This window comes from Rhinoraja longicauda, chromosome 9 (genome assembly GCF_053455715.1).
Source record: "Rhinoraja longicauda isolate Sanriku21f chromosome 9, sRhiLon1.1, whole genome shotgun sequence".
NCBI classification, from domain to species: domain Eukaryota; kingdom Metazoa; phylum Chordata; class Chondrichthyes; order Rajiformes; family Arhynchobatidae; genus Rhinoraja; species Rhinoraja longicauda.
This window is the reverse complement of record NC_135961.1, coordinates 7,450,922-7,467,296: the sequence shown is the minus strand read 5'-3', so window position 1 is coordinate 7,467,296 and position 16,375 is coordinate 7,450,922. Positions and strand designations below refer to the sequence as shown.

The 16,375-nt window shown below is 45.0% G+C and overlaps 1 protein-coding gene across 2 annotated transcripts in view; it reads right to left on the bottom strand.

The window, feature by feature from the left end:
* The window catches only part of pus10 (pseudouridine synthase 10), a 73,639-nt gene extending 57,541 nt beyond the window's left edge, over positions 1–16,098 (bottom strand). The window contains exons 1-3 of one of the 2 annotated variants that reach the window (XM_078405773.1): positions 15,901–16,098; positions 14,166–14,302; positions 3,591–3,839 (exon numbers count right to left, since the gene is read on the bottom strand). In XM_078405773.1, the coding sequence (XP_078261899.1) occupies positions 3,591–3,839; positions 14,166–14,291 (375 nt within the window). In that variant the 5' untranslated portion in view covers positions 14,292–14,302; positions 15,901–16,098. The remainder of the gene's footprint in view (positions 1–3,590; positions 3,840–14,165; positions 14,303–15,900) is intronic. The other variant, XM_078405772.1, reaches the window with a different exon arrangement.
* Between the last annotated feature and the right edge of the window lie 277 nt (positions 16,099–16,375).

The window sequence follows — 16,375 nt, the reverse complement described above, 5'->3', positions numbered from 1 at the left end:
ACTGGAAGAGTTAGCTAGTGTAGGATGGGAAACAGAAAATAGGTGCAGGAGTAGGCCATTCGCTCCTTCGAGCCAGCACCGCCATTCAATATGATCATGGCTGATCATCCAGAATCAGAACCTCGTTCCTGCTTTCTTCCCCATATCTCTTATAAGGGGGTGGGGGGGGGAACCTTATTTCCAAATCCTTCAAATCCCCTGACTTGCTCTCTTCTCTGAATACAATAAAATACATGCAAGAGCTTTTGGTCTTACCTTCCAAAACATAAACACGACCAAGAAGGGTCCCAACCTGAAATGCTGTCTTTTCATTTACCTCCCCAGATGCTGATGCTGCCAGACCCACTGAGTTCCTCCAGCACTTTGTTTCTTTGCTCATGATTCCAGCATCTACCGTCTCTTGTACCTCCATCAGCAATGATCCCCTCTTTTAACCATACGAGGAAGATGCATGATTCAGCTGAAAATAGTTATGCTTAGTTTTACTGCATTAAGGAACTCCAATAGTGATGTTGAGAGTCTACAGGACAAAGTAGGACAAATCCAATCGAGGTATTTATCACCCAGTTTATGCACAGAAGTGGTGATAGAAGACTTGGTTACCATAACCACTTTCTGTTTGTTATTTGCCTTTCACATCGAGGACTGATCATGGCCTTGACCCGAGCATAAGATCATAAGGTCATGTGATAGAAACAAAATTAGGCCATTCTGCCCATCACGTCTACTCCGCCATTTAATCAAGGCTGATCTATGTCTCCCTCCCAACCCCATTCTCCTGCCTTCTCCCCATAACCCCTGACACCCGTACTAATGAAGTATCTATCTATCTCTGCCTTAAAAATATCCATCAACTTGGCCTCCACAGCCTTCTGTGGCAAAGAATTCCAGATTCACCATCTGCTGACTGAAGAAATTCCTCCTCAACTCCTCCCTAAAGGAACATCCTTTAATTCTGAGGCTATGACCTCTAGTCCTACATTCTCCCACTAGTTAGAGTATGGTCCAAAGAGATACACTTCAGAGGCAAAGCAGGAGTGACTGCTCTTTACAAAAATGGCCCCTGTCAACGATGAAGCCAATAGCATCAAGGGAAATCTCTCCAATGCCTGAAGTCAAACCTTGCAGAAAGAAGAACGGATGGAGATTGTGGTCGTGCTTGTTGGAGGTCAATCATACCAACCCAGGACATCACTGCTGGAGTTCCTCAGCACAGAATCCTAGACAATAACTACCTTTAAGAGTCAAGTCAGCTGCATCACGCATGATTTTTCTTCCTCACAAAAGGTCAGGAGAGGGGATTTTGCTGATGACCGTGCATCATTCAATACCATTTGCAACTCATCAATAAATAGCAGTTATGGAGTCATAGAGTCATACAATGTGGAAACAGGCCCTTCAGCCCAACTTGCCCACTCCGACTAACATGTCCCATCTACACTAGTCCCACCTGCCTGCGTTTGGCCCATATCCCTTTATACCTGTCCTATCCATGTACCTGTCCAAATGTTTCTTAAACGTTGCAATACTACCTGCCTCAACTACCTCCTCTGGCAGCTCGTTCCATATGCCCACCACCCTGTGCGGGGAACAAGTTACCCCTCAGGTTCCTATTAAATCTTTCCCGCCTCACATTAAACCTACGTCCTCTGGTCCCCGATTCCCCTACTCTGGGCAACAGATTGCGTGCGTCGACCCAATCTATTCCTCTCATGATTTTGTACACCTCCAAGATCAGTTCATGCCTGCATAGAGCATGACCTAGGCACACTCAAGTACCAAGCAAAGACAAGTGGGCGGCATGGTGGCGCAGGGGTAGATCCTGTTTACGGGTGCTGTCCGTATGGGTTTTCTCCGAGATCTTCGGTTTCCTCCCACACTCCAAAGACGTACAGGTATGTAGATTAATTGGCTTGGTGTATGTGGAAATTGTCCCTAGTATGTGTAGGATAGTGTTAATATGCGGGGATCATTGGTCAGCGAGGACTCGGTGGGCCGAAGGGCCTATTTCCGCGCTGTATCTCTAAACTAAACTAAACCTCCACCAGAGCGAGTCTAGCTACCTAATTCCGATATTCAATAGCATTAAGTAGTATAAGAGATAACTGCAGATGCTGGTACAAATCGAAGGTATTTATTCACAAAATTCTGGAGTAACTCAGCAGGTCAGGCAGCATCTCGGGAGAGAAGGAATGGGCGACGTTTCGGGTCGAGACCCTTCTTCAGACTGATGTCAGGGGGGGCGGGACAAAGGAAGGATATAGGTGGAGACAGGAAGATAGATTGAGATCTGGGAAAGGGGGAGGGGAAGAGAGGGACAGAGGAACTATCTAAAGTTGGAGAAGTCGATGTTCATACCACTGGGCAGCAAGCTGCCCAGGCGAAATATGAGGTGCTGTTCCTCCAATTTCCAGTGGGCCTCACTATGGCACTGGAGGAGGCCCATGACAGAAAGGTCAGACTGGGAGTGGGAGGGGGAGTTGAAGTGCTCGGAGTTGAAGCGATTGAGTAATTCAGTTGGTCGGGCTACATCCCTGGGGAACTTGGTTAGGTGACATTTCGGGTAGGGACCCTTTTTAAGTCTGAAATGTCACCTATCCATGTTGTCCAGGGATGCTGCCTGTCCCGACCCAAAACGTCACCCATTCCTTCTCTCCGGAGATGCTGCCTGTCCCGCTGAGTTACTCCAGCATTTTGTATCTACCTTTGATTTAAACCAGCATCTGCAGTTCTTTCCTACACATGCTGCCAGACCCGCTGAGTTACTCCAGCACTTTGTCTTTTAAAAATAAAAACAATTTAGCTGATCCTTGTACTAGAAATTAATGCAAGTAACACAATAACTGCACTCTTCATTTAGATTAGTTAAATTATAATATTCCAACTCATTGACCCAGACCACATTTTGTAACTCACTGTGCAAAACAGTCATTTCAACCGTGATAAATTTACCCATCCCAAAAGTTGTTAATGTTCTGGTATCTTGAGTTTGCCACCAGGACGTGTGAACTCCAAGTTATCTGTTAAAGCCATTATGTCACTGAGTAAATGATTATTGCAAGTTTTCAGGTGGCAATTAACATCCTTGCTATCAAATCCCACTCAACCACACAGTTTGGAAGATGTATTTTTAGCTATAATTATTCAGGAAGGAGTAAAACATCCATCAATGATTAATCACTGTAAAATTTGAAAAAGAAAATTCACCAAGAACTGCCGCTTTGATCAATCTACAAAAAACATCTACACTCCAAATCTAAAGTAACATTTAACTAAGTAATCAGAGACATAACATTAATTGGTATATTTTAACGTGAGAAAACCAATAGTCATTCATCATGCAATATTCATAAAATATAATAAGCCCGCTAATGACAGAAAATTAGACAAAAACAAATAAGGCACTGAATTAATGCATGAACTTGATGTCTGAATTTTTTTAAATTCTGTTCTAATTAGGATAATTTATGACTTAATTAATCATGCAAAACCTGAACTGTAATTATCATCATCTTACACCTGAAAAAGGCTTACACAGGTCATGGCTTAATTTGTGAGACAAAGTTTGGGAAAAATGTTAAACATTTTACCTTCTTCACAAAATCGTTTTCACTCAGGTCCTGCAGAATACCCAGACAGACAGCACAAGTCCGAACAGCAACATCAGGAAACAAAGCTTCATTTGATGGCACCTTTGCTGCTCCATTTTTGTCCAAATCCATATCTTTATTCTCGCAATCCTCCAATCTTAGTTTCTTACAAAGTGGTTGATCATTTGCCATTGGTTCAGATTTATGTTCATTGTCATTCAAGAATTTGTAGAGTTCAGTGGACAGTTCCTGAAACACAAGTAAGTTCTTTGCCATTACTGTCCACAACGGCCTAATTCAATAATTTGTAGAGTTCAGTGGACAGTTCCTGAAACACAAGTAAGTTCTTTGAAATTGCTGTCCACGACTGCTTAATAGTGTGGGATTTGGCATAAAGACATTCTTTGCAGGTATATTGACGACATCAGAAACTGATCAGTGGAATACGTTCCACCGCTGGAAAATGTTATAATAGTGAAATCATATACCCTCAACAAACAAGACTGAGCAATGCAGAAAAAGCACCACAGTGGAATTTTGAGTGAGATGATAAAGCTTTATGCACAAGGTATCACAAAATGCTGGAGTAACTCAGCAGGTCAGGCAGCATCTCTGGAGAGAAGGAATGGGTGACGTTTCGGGTCGAGACCTTTCTTCAGACCTCTTCCTTCTGTCCAGAGACGCTGCCTGACTCGCTGAGTTACTCCAGCAGGAGTTCAGGAGTGTACATATAAAGTTGTTCCTCAATAGATTAGTAACAGACCCAGCCCTTCCCCCCCCACCCCCCCCCCCCTCACTCTCCCCAAGAGTTAGACATAATTACATTGTCACACATTTCATGTTTCTCTCCATTGTCAAATAAATTCAGCCAGTATTTTAAACTAATATTGAGGTCTGATGCAACACCTCATCACTTTCAAAGATTAAAACGCTTAGAATTATACGGCCAACTGACTACTGGACATTTATAACACTGTGTCCAATGTTTATTCTATTGTGATTTATTCATTTTGCACATGGCAAGCCCTCAGAAAACCTGACAAAGGCCAGATAACCCTCATTATTAGTGTTGATAGACAATAGACAATAGGTGCAGGAGGAGGCCATTCGGCCCTTCGAGCCAGCACCGCCATTCAATGTGATCATGGCTGTACCCCGTTCCTGCCTTCTCCCCATACCCCCTGACTCCGCTATCCTTAAGAGCTCTATCCAGCTCTCTCTTGAATGCATTCAGAGAATTGGCCTCCACTGCCTTCTGAGGCAGAGAATTCCACAGATTCACAACTCTGACTGAAAAAAGTTTTTCCTCATCTCAGTTCTAAATGGCCTACCCCTTATTCTTAAACTGTGGCCCCTTGTTCTGGACTCCCCCAACATTGGGAACACGTTTCCTGCCTCTAACGTGTCCAACCCCTTAATAATCTTATATGTTTCGATAAGATCTTTTCTGATGTAGGGATCCATTTTGACACAGAGCACCAGTTCTACATAGTTCTCCATTTCAACATACTCCTGTTCTACTTCTAAACGGTTTCTTGGAATAATTTATATCCAGTCGAAGATAGACGGGGACTCCAGGTTAAGGTGTCAACTGAAAGACCACACCTCAGACTACAGCATACGGCTTGCTGCTGTGATATTCCTGGATCGTAATTTGAATGTAGAACTTTCGATACGACATGATAGAACGTTATTCATCCCCGGAGGGAAATCGGTCCGCCAACAGTCATAACACACGCCAAGGCATCCAAAAACTTGAAATTAAAATTAAATTAAAAGTGAGAACAAAAAAGAGAAAGATAAGCGACTGTTGTCTGGCTGCCGTGTGCACAGCGCCTTCACAGGAACAAACGAAGAAACAAACGAACCATGCAGACTTATCCCCTGGGCAGAGGATTCTAGAGTGCCCCCCCAAACCCCCCACACTGGGTTCCCATTGTTCTTCACAGCCCTGAAATGGGAGGGACTATGTATAAACACTGCTGTAATTTCCACAAAGCAAAACCAAAATGTATAAAAATGGCCTTTATTAAAATGTGACAATGTGCACTTTAACCACATGCGATTTTTTTTTCCTATTACAAATCTCAAATTATGGAGTACAGAGGCGAATAAATAAATGGTGGGTCTTTGTCCCAAACATTATGGCGGGCACTGTTAATCTCCAATGGGAATTTCATGTTGTTGTTCGTCCTTCGGGTTGGAAGATGACCATGACTTCACTTTCAGTTGGAGGATTGGTGACTGTGGGAAGTGACTGGTGAGGCCAATCCGGGCCCGGAAGGCACGCCCACACGTAGGACACAAGTGGATGGGTGCTGCAGTGGAAGTGGAGGTAGCCCGGGCCTTGCGCGCGGTGCGTTTCCTCTGGGCCTCTGCAGTGCGTCTGTTCTCTGCTGCACGGGCTCCTGTGGTGGGCTTGCTACGCCAGGTTGGACGGTCCAGAGCACGAGACTCCCAAGTGCTGAGGTTGATGTCTAAGTCTTTGAGGGACACTTTGAGGCAGTCCTTAAACCGTTTCTTCTGTCCTCCTACTGAGCGCTTGCCCTGACACAGTTCTCCATACAAAAGCTGTTTTGGCAGTCGACTCTCGGGCATTCTGACGACATGGCCTGCCCATCTGGCTTGGGCTTTCTGTAGGAGGGTGGATCATGGATAAACGCCCTTTGGTGCAACTCGTTCATGCCAACTAAGATGCCTATCTACGCTAGTCCCATTTGCTCACATTTGACCCATATCCCTCTAAACCTTTCCGATGCATGCACCTGCCCAAATGTTCCTTAAAATGATAAAAACATGGATGAACGTCCCGGGTGATTAAAGGGAACTATCCACAGAGGTGGAAACAGAAAGTCAGCATGATAGAGTATTTGTGAGCTTGAAAACACAGCGTGGGGTGGTACAGAATGCTGAGGATAGTAACAGACTGGTGAATGTGGGACTGTGGCAGCAGGAGACTTAGTTACGGACTTGGTCTTCCGAATGTATACTTGAAGGAAAGTTCAGACCATCAAATAGTGAATGCCAGCGAAGCAGCAGGGGAAATTTGAAGTAGTGGAGGACGAAGTGAGTCGGCGGTAAAGTGGAATTATGTCAGTGCACATAGAACTTGGCACCTTTTCCAATAATGCTGTTGAGGGACAGGATGTGAGGCAGAAGACCAACCAGATTTAGTTCACAAAGGGTGGGGCAGGGGTAGACCTGCTGCCTTACAGAGCCAGAGACACGGGTTCCATCCTGCTTGTCTGTACGGAGTTTGTACGTTCTCCCTGTGACCTGTGTGGATTTTCCCCGGGAGCTCCGGTTTCCTCCCACTTTCCAAAGACGTGCAGGTTTGTAGGTTAATTGGCTTGGTAAAATTGTAAATTGTCCCTTGTGTGTGTGTAGGGGATCGCCGGTCTGCGCGGACTTGGTGGGCTGAAGGGCCTGTTTTATGTGCTGTATCTCTAAACTAAACTAAATAGTAGGAGAACCACATTATGGAAGGCATTGTATCTGTCTCCAAATTCTAATCCTTTCCAGACTTCCCATCCTCCATTAACTCGAGCTCATCCTAAACATGGGTGAATTTAATCCAATTCACTTCAGCCCATTCATCCATCTTCACTGATCTGCAATGTGCCCTGCTCGAGCAAGAGGTTAGTTTTAAAATTCTCATCTTCATGTTTCATTCAATAACCTTGCAACTCCCCCTCCCCCCCCCCCCCCCCCCCGGGTTTATTTTCGCTAGCTCCATTCCTGTGATGCCACATTCTCTCCCCTTTTCTGATCCATAGTGCACTCCCAATTTAAAGTAATTGTCTCACTGTAGCACTGTTCCATGTTACCTGCTGCCTAGACACATACAAAGCCCTAGACACATACAAAGCCCCCCCCATATCAAGAATCTTCTAACCCACCACTCTATCTCCAGGTCCCTCAGGTCGGCCGACTTGGGGCTACAGACTATCCCGCGGTCTAGGCTTAAGCTCAGGGGTGACCGCGCTTTTGCGGTTGCAGCTCCTAGACTGTGGAACAGCATCCCTCTCCCCATCAGAACTGCCCCCTCCAACGACTCCTTTAAGTCCAGGCTCAAAACCTATTTCTACTCCCTAGCGTTTGAGGCCCTCTGAGGGGGCGCTGTGAACTGTTTATGTATGTGCTGTTATGTTTGTGTGCCATTGCATGTTCGTTTCTTAGTACCTGAACTGATGTACAGCACTTTGGCCAACGTGGGTTGTTTTTAAATGTGCTATACAAATAAAATTGACTTGACTTGACTAGACCTTTCAGATTGTCATCTCTCTCTATCTTCCTTTAAGATGCATCTTCAAACTGTGTCGACCATGGTCCATTTTCCAAAATTTGAATAATTTGAAGCAGGACATGGTGAAGCCAGCATGCTCAGACGAGATGAATGACTTTGGACTAGAATTGTCCCTGTATTCCAATAATAAGCATTTGACGGCACTGGGCCTGTAATTGCTGGAGTTTAGCATAATGAGGGGGGGGAACGACCTCATTGAGATGTACAGAATAGTGAAAGGCTTGGTTAGAGTGGATGTGGAGAGGATATTTCCACTAGTTGGAGAGGCTAGGGAATAGAGGTCACAGCCACAAAATTAACGGACGTTCTTGTTGGGAAGAAGAGGAAGAATTTCTTTAGTCAGAGGGTGGTGAACCTGTGGAATTCTTTGCCACAGAAGGCTGTGGAGGCCAAGTCAATGGATACTTTTAAGGCAGAGATAGATTCTTGATTTGTACGGGTGTTAGGGGTTATGGGGAGAAGGCAGGAGAATGGGGTTAGGAGGGAGAGATTGATCAGCCATTTTAGATTTTTATTAGAGATACAGCGTGGAAACAGGCTCTTCGGCCCACCGAGTCTGCGCCGCCCAGCGATCCCCGCACATTAACACTATCCTACACACACTAGGGACAATTTTTTTTACACATTTACCCAGTCAATTAACCTACATACCTGTACGTCTTTGGAGTGTGGGAGGAAACCGAAGATCTCGGAGAAAACCCATGCAGGTCACGGGGAGAACGTACAAACTCCGTACAGGCAGCGCCCGTAGTCAGGATCGAACCTGAGTCTCCGGCGCTGCATTCGCTGTAAGGCAGCAATTCTACTGCTGCGCCACCGTGCCGCTCTTTGATTGAATGGCGCAGTATACTTGATGGGCTGAATGGCCTAATTCTGCTCCTATCGCTTATGACCTTATGACATTAAATGAAAGGTGGGGCCACAAACCCCTACTGTACAAAATGTGTCCTCTAACTGTGAATATGGTACAAATTAAAATCAAATAAATGAACAAGTAAAATCGAGTAATAGACTCTGCCAGTTAACCCATTCGTGAAAACCCGATAGAAGTATCTAAAATTATGAGATGCATTGTTAGGAAAGACAGTCAGAACCTTTTTCCGCAGATGGAAATATTAAACACTAGAGGGCAGAGCTTTGAGGTGAGAGGGGGAAAGTTTCAAGGTGACGTGCGAGGCAAGTTTTTTTTAATATACAGAGGGTGTTTTGTGCATGGAACATGTTGCTGGGGGTGCTGGTTAAGGCAGATATGATAGTGGCATTGAAAAGACTTTTGGATAGGCATATGGACATGCAGGGAATGGAGGGATTATGGATTATGTACAGGCAGATATGGGTCAGGGGCTTGGGTCGGCCCGCCGCGGACCTTTCACCGTCCGGCGCGACCTGAAATAGGCCGCGGGATTTTCTCCGCCCGGCGGGTGCTTCAATGTCGGGAGCCACGAACGCCCCGACGTGCAGCGGCGGCGTCTTCGCCCGCCCCGGATCGCGGGGCTTTGGTCGGCCTGCTGCGGACCTTTCAATAGACAATCGGTGCAGGAGGAGGCCATTCGGCCCTTCGAGCCAACACCGCCATTCAATGTGATCATGGCTGATCATTCTCAATCAGTACCCCGTTCCTGCCTTCTCCCCATACCCCCTGACTCCGCTATCCACCGTCCGGCGCGGCCTGCAACGTGGCAAATTCAACAGCCTGACCGCAGGAGAAGACGGCAGGGGAAGAGAAAAGACATTCTGGCCTTCCATCACAGTGAGGAGGTGACTGGAGGAGACTCACTGTGATGGATGTTTCTTTTTGTTTGGTGTTGGTTTATGATTGTGTGTGTGTTATTGCTTATTTTTATTGCTCTTATTGTTGGACTGTGGGTAATCTTTCATTTCACTGCACATTTACGTGACAAAGGAGGTGGCTCTAGAAATAGTGGAAGCATGGGAGATCATTTTTCAATGTTCTATAGATTCAGGATCAGTTCCTGTGGATTGGAGGATAGCAAATGTTATCCCACTTTTTAAGAAAGGAGGGAGAGAGAAAACGGGTAATTATAGACCAGTTAGTCTGACATCAGTGGTGGGGAAGATGCTGGAGTCAATTATAAAAGACGAAATTGCTGAGCATTTGGATAGCAGTAACAGGATCATTCCGAGTCAGCATGGATTTACGAAGGGGAAATCATGCTTGACAAATCTACTGGAATTTTTTGAGGATGGAACTAGGAAAATTGACAGGGGAGAGTCAGTGGATGTGGTGTACCTCGACTTTCAGAAAGCCTTCGCAAGGTCCCACATAGGAGATTAGTGGGCAAAATTAGAGCACATGGTATTGGGGGTAGGGTACTGACATGGATAGAAAATTGGTTGACAGACAGAAAGCAAAGAGTGGGGATAAATGGGTCCCTTTCGGAATGGCAGGCAGTGACCAGTGGGGTACCGCAAGGTTCGGTGCTGGGACCCCAGCTATTTACGATATACATTAATGACTTAGATGAAGGGATTAAAAGGACCATTAGCAAATTTGCAGATGATACTAAGCTGGGGGGTAGTGTGAATTGTGAGGAAGATACAATAAGGCTGCAGGGTGACTTGGACAGGTTGTGTGAGTGGGCGGATACATGGCAGATGCAGTTTAATGTAGATAAGTGTGAGGTTATTCACTTTGGAAGTAAGAATAGAAAGGCAGATTATTATCTGAATGGTGTCAAGTTAGGAAGAGGGGATGTTCAACGAGATCTGGGTGTCCTAGTGCATCAGTCACTGAAAGGAAGCATGCAGGTACAGCAGGCAGTGAAGAAAGCCAATGGAATGTTGGCCTTCGTAACAAGAGGAGTTGAGTATAGGAGCAAAGAGGTCCTTCTACAGTTGTACCGGGCCCTGGTGAGACCGCACCTGGAGTACTGTGTGCAGTTTTGGTCTCCAAATTTGAGTAAGGATATTCTTGCTATTGAGGGCGTGCAGCGTAGGTTCACTAGGTTAATTCCCGGAATGGCGGGACTGTCGTATGTTGAAAGGCTGGAGCAATTAGACTTGTATACACTGGAATTTAGAAGGATGAGGGGGGATCTTATTGAAACATATAAGATAATTAGGGGATTGGACACATTAGAGGCAGGAAACATGTTCCCAATGTTGGGGGAGTCCAGAACAAGGGGCCACAGTTTAAGAATAAGGGGTAGGCCATTTAGAACGGAGATGAGGAAGAACTTTTTCAGTCAGAGAGTGGTGAAGGTGTGGAATTCTCTGCCTCAGAAGGCAGTGGAGGCCAGTTCATATCATATATATACAGCCGGAAACAGGCCTTTTCGGCCCTCCAAGTCCGTGCTGCCCAGTGATCCCCGTACATTAACACTATCCTACACCCACTAGGGTGGATATTTTTTTTTTTACATTTACCCAGCCAATTAACCTACATACCTGTACGTCTTTGAAGTGTGGGAGGAAACCGAAGATCTCGGAGAAAACCCACGCAGGTCACGGGGAGAACGTACAAACTCCTTACAGTGCAGCACCCGTAGTCAGGATCGAACCTGAGTCTCCGGCGCTGCATTCGCTGTAAAGCAGCAACTCTACCGCTGCGCTACCGTGCGTTCGTTGGATGCTTTCAAGAGAGAGCTGGATAGAGCTCTTAAGGATAGCGGAGTGAGGGGGTATGGGGAGAAGGCAGGAACGGGGTACTGATTGAGAGTGATCAGCCATGATCGCATTGAATGGCGGTACTGGCTCGAAGGGCTGAATGGCCTACTCCTGCACCTATTGTCTATTGTCTATTGTCTATTGAAGGCTTGGCATCATGTTCGGCACAGATATTGTGGGCCAAAAGGCTTATTTTTGTTCAGTACTGCTCTACGTTCTATTAACAATCAGGTTAGCAGTGTATCGAGAAAGCGATCCGATGGAACTTTGCATTCATCCACAAATGATCAGGTTCGGGACCCTCTGGTTTCAACATCTGGGCTTTGTGAGGGGAAGGGCAACTAACAGAATTCCCACATTCCTTGCATGGAATAAGCAGTACTGCTATTTTACAACTAGCAGAGCTACAAATAATTGTCATTGTTCAATGACAATGGTCCATCATTTTGTTTCTCACAATGACAGTCGCTGCAAATGGATTAATTCAGTCCAGTTCATTCATGTATGTTATATAAATAAACGAGCTGCTAATTTGAATATGATAAACAAGATTTTTTTTAAAGAAACTGCCGGAGGAACTCAGCAATCGGCAGCATCAGTGGAGACAGAATGATGGTCAGTGCTTTGGGACTAGACCTTGCAGGCTCGAAGGGCCGAATGGCCTACCACTGCACCTATTTTCTATATTTCTATGCATCAAGATATAGAGCAGGTTAATTGAGGACCAGAGGACACAGGTTTGTGGTGAAGGGGAAAAGATTTAATAGGAATCTGAGGGGTAACTTTTTCACACAAAGTATGGTGGGTGTATGAAACAAGCTGCCAGAGGAGGTAGCTGAGGCAGGGATTATCCCAACATTTAAGAAACAGTTAGACAGGTATATAGATAGGACAGGTTTGGAGGGATATGGCAAAATGCGGGTGGGACTAGTGTAGATGGGACATGTTGGCCAGTGTGGGCAAGTTAGGCCGAAGGGCCCGTTTCCATGCTATATCACTCTATGATTCTAAGACACAGGGTATAGAGGGAAGACAGCCAGTGCGAAGAAATGAATAAGAGAACTGAGGCAGGGGCTGGCAGGCTATAAATGGAACTAAATAAGAAGGGGATGGAGTACGACAGGTGGAACCAGGTAAGGAGGGGCAGATGGATCGAGATAAGGGAATGGGTGGGGTGAGCTGGTCGATAGTAACTGATGGGGGAAAGGGAGAGATAGATAAAGGGAGAGTTGCAGATGGAGCCAAGTGCAGGAGAGAGAGGGTGGAGAAAGAGGCAGGAAGGTGATAAGTGAGGACACGAGGTTGAAGATGCTGGAATTTGATAAATAAAGAAGGTGCCAGGTGCAATCACATAAGGGAGGGATGATGGGCATGTGAAACCAGTGGGCAGGGGAACCAAACTGGGTAATGTCAACAGAGTGGTGGGAAAACGTGGAGAGGGGTGAGCAAATCTCGGTGGATCAGAAAGAGAAAGAAGAACATGGGGGGAAAAAGAGGAACATGGGGGAGCAAGTTACCTGAAATTGGTAAATTCAACATTCATACCATTGGGTGGTAGATTACTCAGGCAGAAGACGGGGGTTGTTCTCCCAGCCTGACAATGGAGAAGGCCAAGGGAAGACAGTGGAATCTGTGGAATTCTTTGCCACAGAAGGCTGTGGAGGCCAAGTCAATGGATATTTTTAAGGCAGAGATAGGGAGATTCTTGATTAGTATGGGTGACAGGGATTATGGGGAGAAGGCAGGGGTTAGGAGGGAGAGATAGATCAGCCATGATTAAATGGCGGAGTAGACGATGGGCCGAATGGCCTAATTCTGCTCCTATCACTTGTGACAGGTTTGTGTGGGAATGGAAGGGGAACTGAAATAGTTTACAAACAGGAGATCAAGATGGACACCACAGAAAGCATTTTGTCTTTTATAAAGTGAAGGAGACCAAGCCATATCTAAATGGGGTTAAAAATATGGAGGCAAAATAGACTCAACCAAAAGTACACGGGATCCCCGAGGATAGTATTCAGTAACATCCTGTCCGATGAATATCTCACACAAAAGGAGAACTGTGCAAATTTACCTCAAAGGACTCAAAATTCAAAGAAAAACCAGGTCAACAGACATAATGATGCAGGTCCTCCTCTGTTAAAGAACTATTCCTAATATTCAAAAATTCCAAAGCATGGAAAGCAAAAGGATGAAGGTCATGAAGGAGGAACATCATAAAAGGTATCAAACAGAGGTGGATGTTCTTGCACTGAACCAGAGTCAGAATGGTTTGAAATCTTCCAAAGTAAAATCTGGGAACATGGCGAATACCTCATAATATACAATATTGGTTCTCTGCTGCTCAAGAGATACAAAAGCATTTGTGAATATATAAGTAAGAAATGCAGGAACAGTTTTACAGTAATAATAAGAAATAGCCAGTAAATCTACAGCTGATTCTCTGGTGGGGGTGGTTGAGAGCAAAGTAAGAAGGGGGAAAGAAGAAGGGGAGAGTAGGGAACTGATAAGAAGAGGAAAGGGAAATGATGGCATGGATTATAGCTTTACCGTTTGGACACACGGAACGTTGTTCTTTTGATATCCCAAAATGATTTTTCCCACCCATTACATTTTACAAATGTAAACAAAAGTTCAGAAACCTTGGAAGAAAGTCTGTACGAAGCTTGGTTTCCCACACAACAGAATCGTAGCACACATCGAGGGCAGGACCCTGCCTTCAGCAGTGCCCGCACCACTGCCTTGTCCTTCTCCATCAACGGAAACATGACTTCGGATCCTAATCAACACAGGGCAAAAACATTAGTAAATGTCAAAGAGGTTCACTATAATAGTCACATTCATTTATATTTTTTCAAAGGCAATTCAGTTTCACCTAAACATTTAAAAAAAATTACTTTCGAAACCTCTCATTTTAACTCAATGTGTTCTTCATTTACATTTTAGTTACAGTTTTGAACAAGGGATACTTATGCAATTCTCATTCGTATATCTTCTACCCTGGTAGCCTCTCAAATCCATGTCTATGTATTCAGTCTTGTACTGTGCTCACGTATCTACTAGAAACTGTCATGAAATTGCACGACACTACTCTCATAACCAATTTTATTTTCTAATCAGTGGCGAGGGGGAACCACTTTGCGCATGGCATTCTCTCTAACTAAAAGGAGGTTCCATTTTGCTCCAATTGTATTTATTTATTTGCAGCAAGTACCTTCACTGATCGGGCCACCATTTATTAAAAACAAAATGCAGGAAGAACTCAGCAGATCAGGCACCATCTGAAGGGAATGCACAAACAGGACTCCTCTTCAGTCTGAAGGGTCCTGACCAAAAACATTGTCTATCCATTCCTTTCGCAGATGCTGCCCGACACAGCTGAGCTCCCTCAATACTTTATGGTTTGATCAAGATTCCAGCAGCTGCAGTTTCTTGTCTCCATTTATTGACCATTTCCAATTGTCCTGGAGAAAGTGACAGTGGCAAGCTGTATTTTGCTTTCATTGCAATTCATGCGACAAAAGTATCCTTGCTATGCTTTTGGCTCGTGTTCATAAGTTATAGGAGCAGAATTAGGCCCTTTGGTCCATCAAGTCTATTCCACCATTCAATCATGGCTGATCCCTTACCCTCTCAAACCTATTCTCCTTTCTTCTCCACATAACCCAACACCCTTACTAATCAAGAATCTGTCAATTTCCACCTTAAAAATATCCATTGACTTGGCCTCCACAACCTTCTGTGGCAAAGAATTCCAGTTTCACCACCTCTGACTAAAGAAATTACTCCTCATCTTTCTAAAAGGTACACCTTTTTATTCTGAGGCTATGGCCTCTGGTCCTAGACTCTCTCCCACAAGTGGAAACATTCTCTCCACATCCACGCTATCCAGGCTTTTCACTATTCTGTTTCTATGACTCGTGGATTTATTAGACAGACCCAGCTTCAATGAAGGAACAGCAATATTCATCACAACAGGAATGTGTTGAAAGTATAGGAGAAACAAGGAACTGTAAACACAGATACTCCAGCACTTTGTGTCCTTTTGTGAACCGCAGATGCTGATGTAAAACAAAAGACAAAAAGTGCTGAAGTAACTCAGCGGGTCAGGCAGCATCTCTGGAAAACATGGGTAGGTGACTTTTCGTCTTAATGGGTGCTTTTGTAACGGCCGGTCAGAAATACAATTGTAGCTAGCTAATCTTACAGCTACTTATTTGCTCAATAACGTCCTCAAATTCTTCACGCGTGGCAAAACACCACGTGCTTTGCGGATTTTTATACTAGATTTCAAACCAAGAAGTCTGATTCATAAAGTCTGAACGCATAAACCGTCAAGGCGAATAACATTTCATGAAAGGACATCACTGGACTCACATTTACCTCAACTAGTTAACACCTGCAACGATCTGAGTAACCCTGTTCCCGGAAGTGATTGCTCACAACTAGAAAGTGACTCCGATTTTTTCAGAAGCCTTTCAGTAAGTTACAGTCTCCATGTTTCCATGCAACGTCAAATCCCATTTGGCTTCGCCATCGCCCTGCGCCGCTATGTTCCGTCCTTCTAATGGGTAAGGTCGGTGCTCGGTTGTGTCTCCCTGTATCATTGGACGCTGTGCTCGGTCGGATGTGTCTCCGCGTTCCATTGGATGGGCGGTGTCTCCGCGTTCCAATGGGCGGTGTCTCCGCGTTTCATTGGATGGATTGTGTCTCCGCGTTCCATTGGACGGTATCTACGCGTTTCATTGGATGGTTTCATTGGACGGTATCTACGCGTTTCATTGGACGGTATCTCCGCCTTTCATTGGATGGATGGTGTCTCCGCGTTTCATTGGATGGGCGGTGTCTCCGC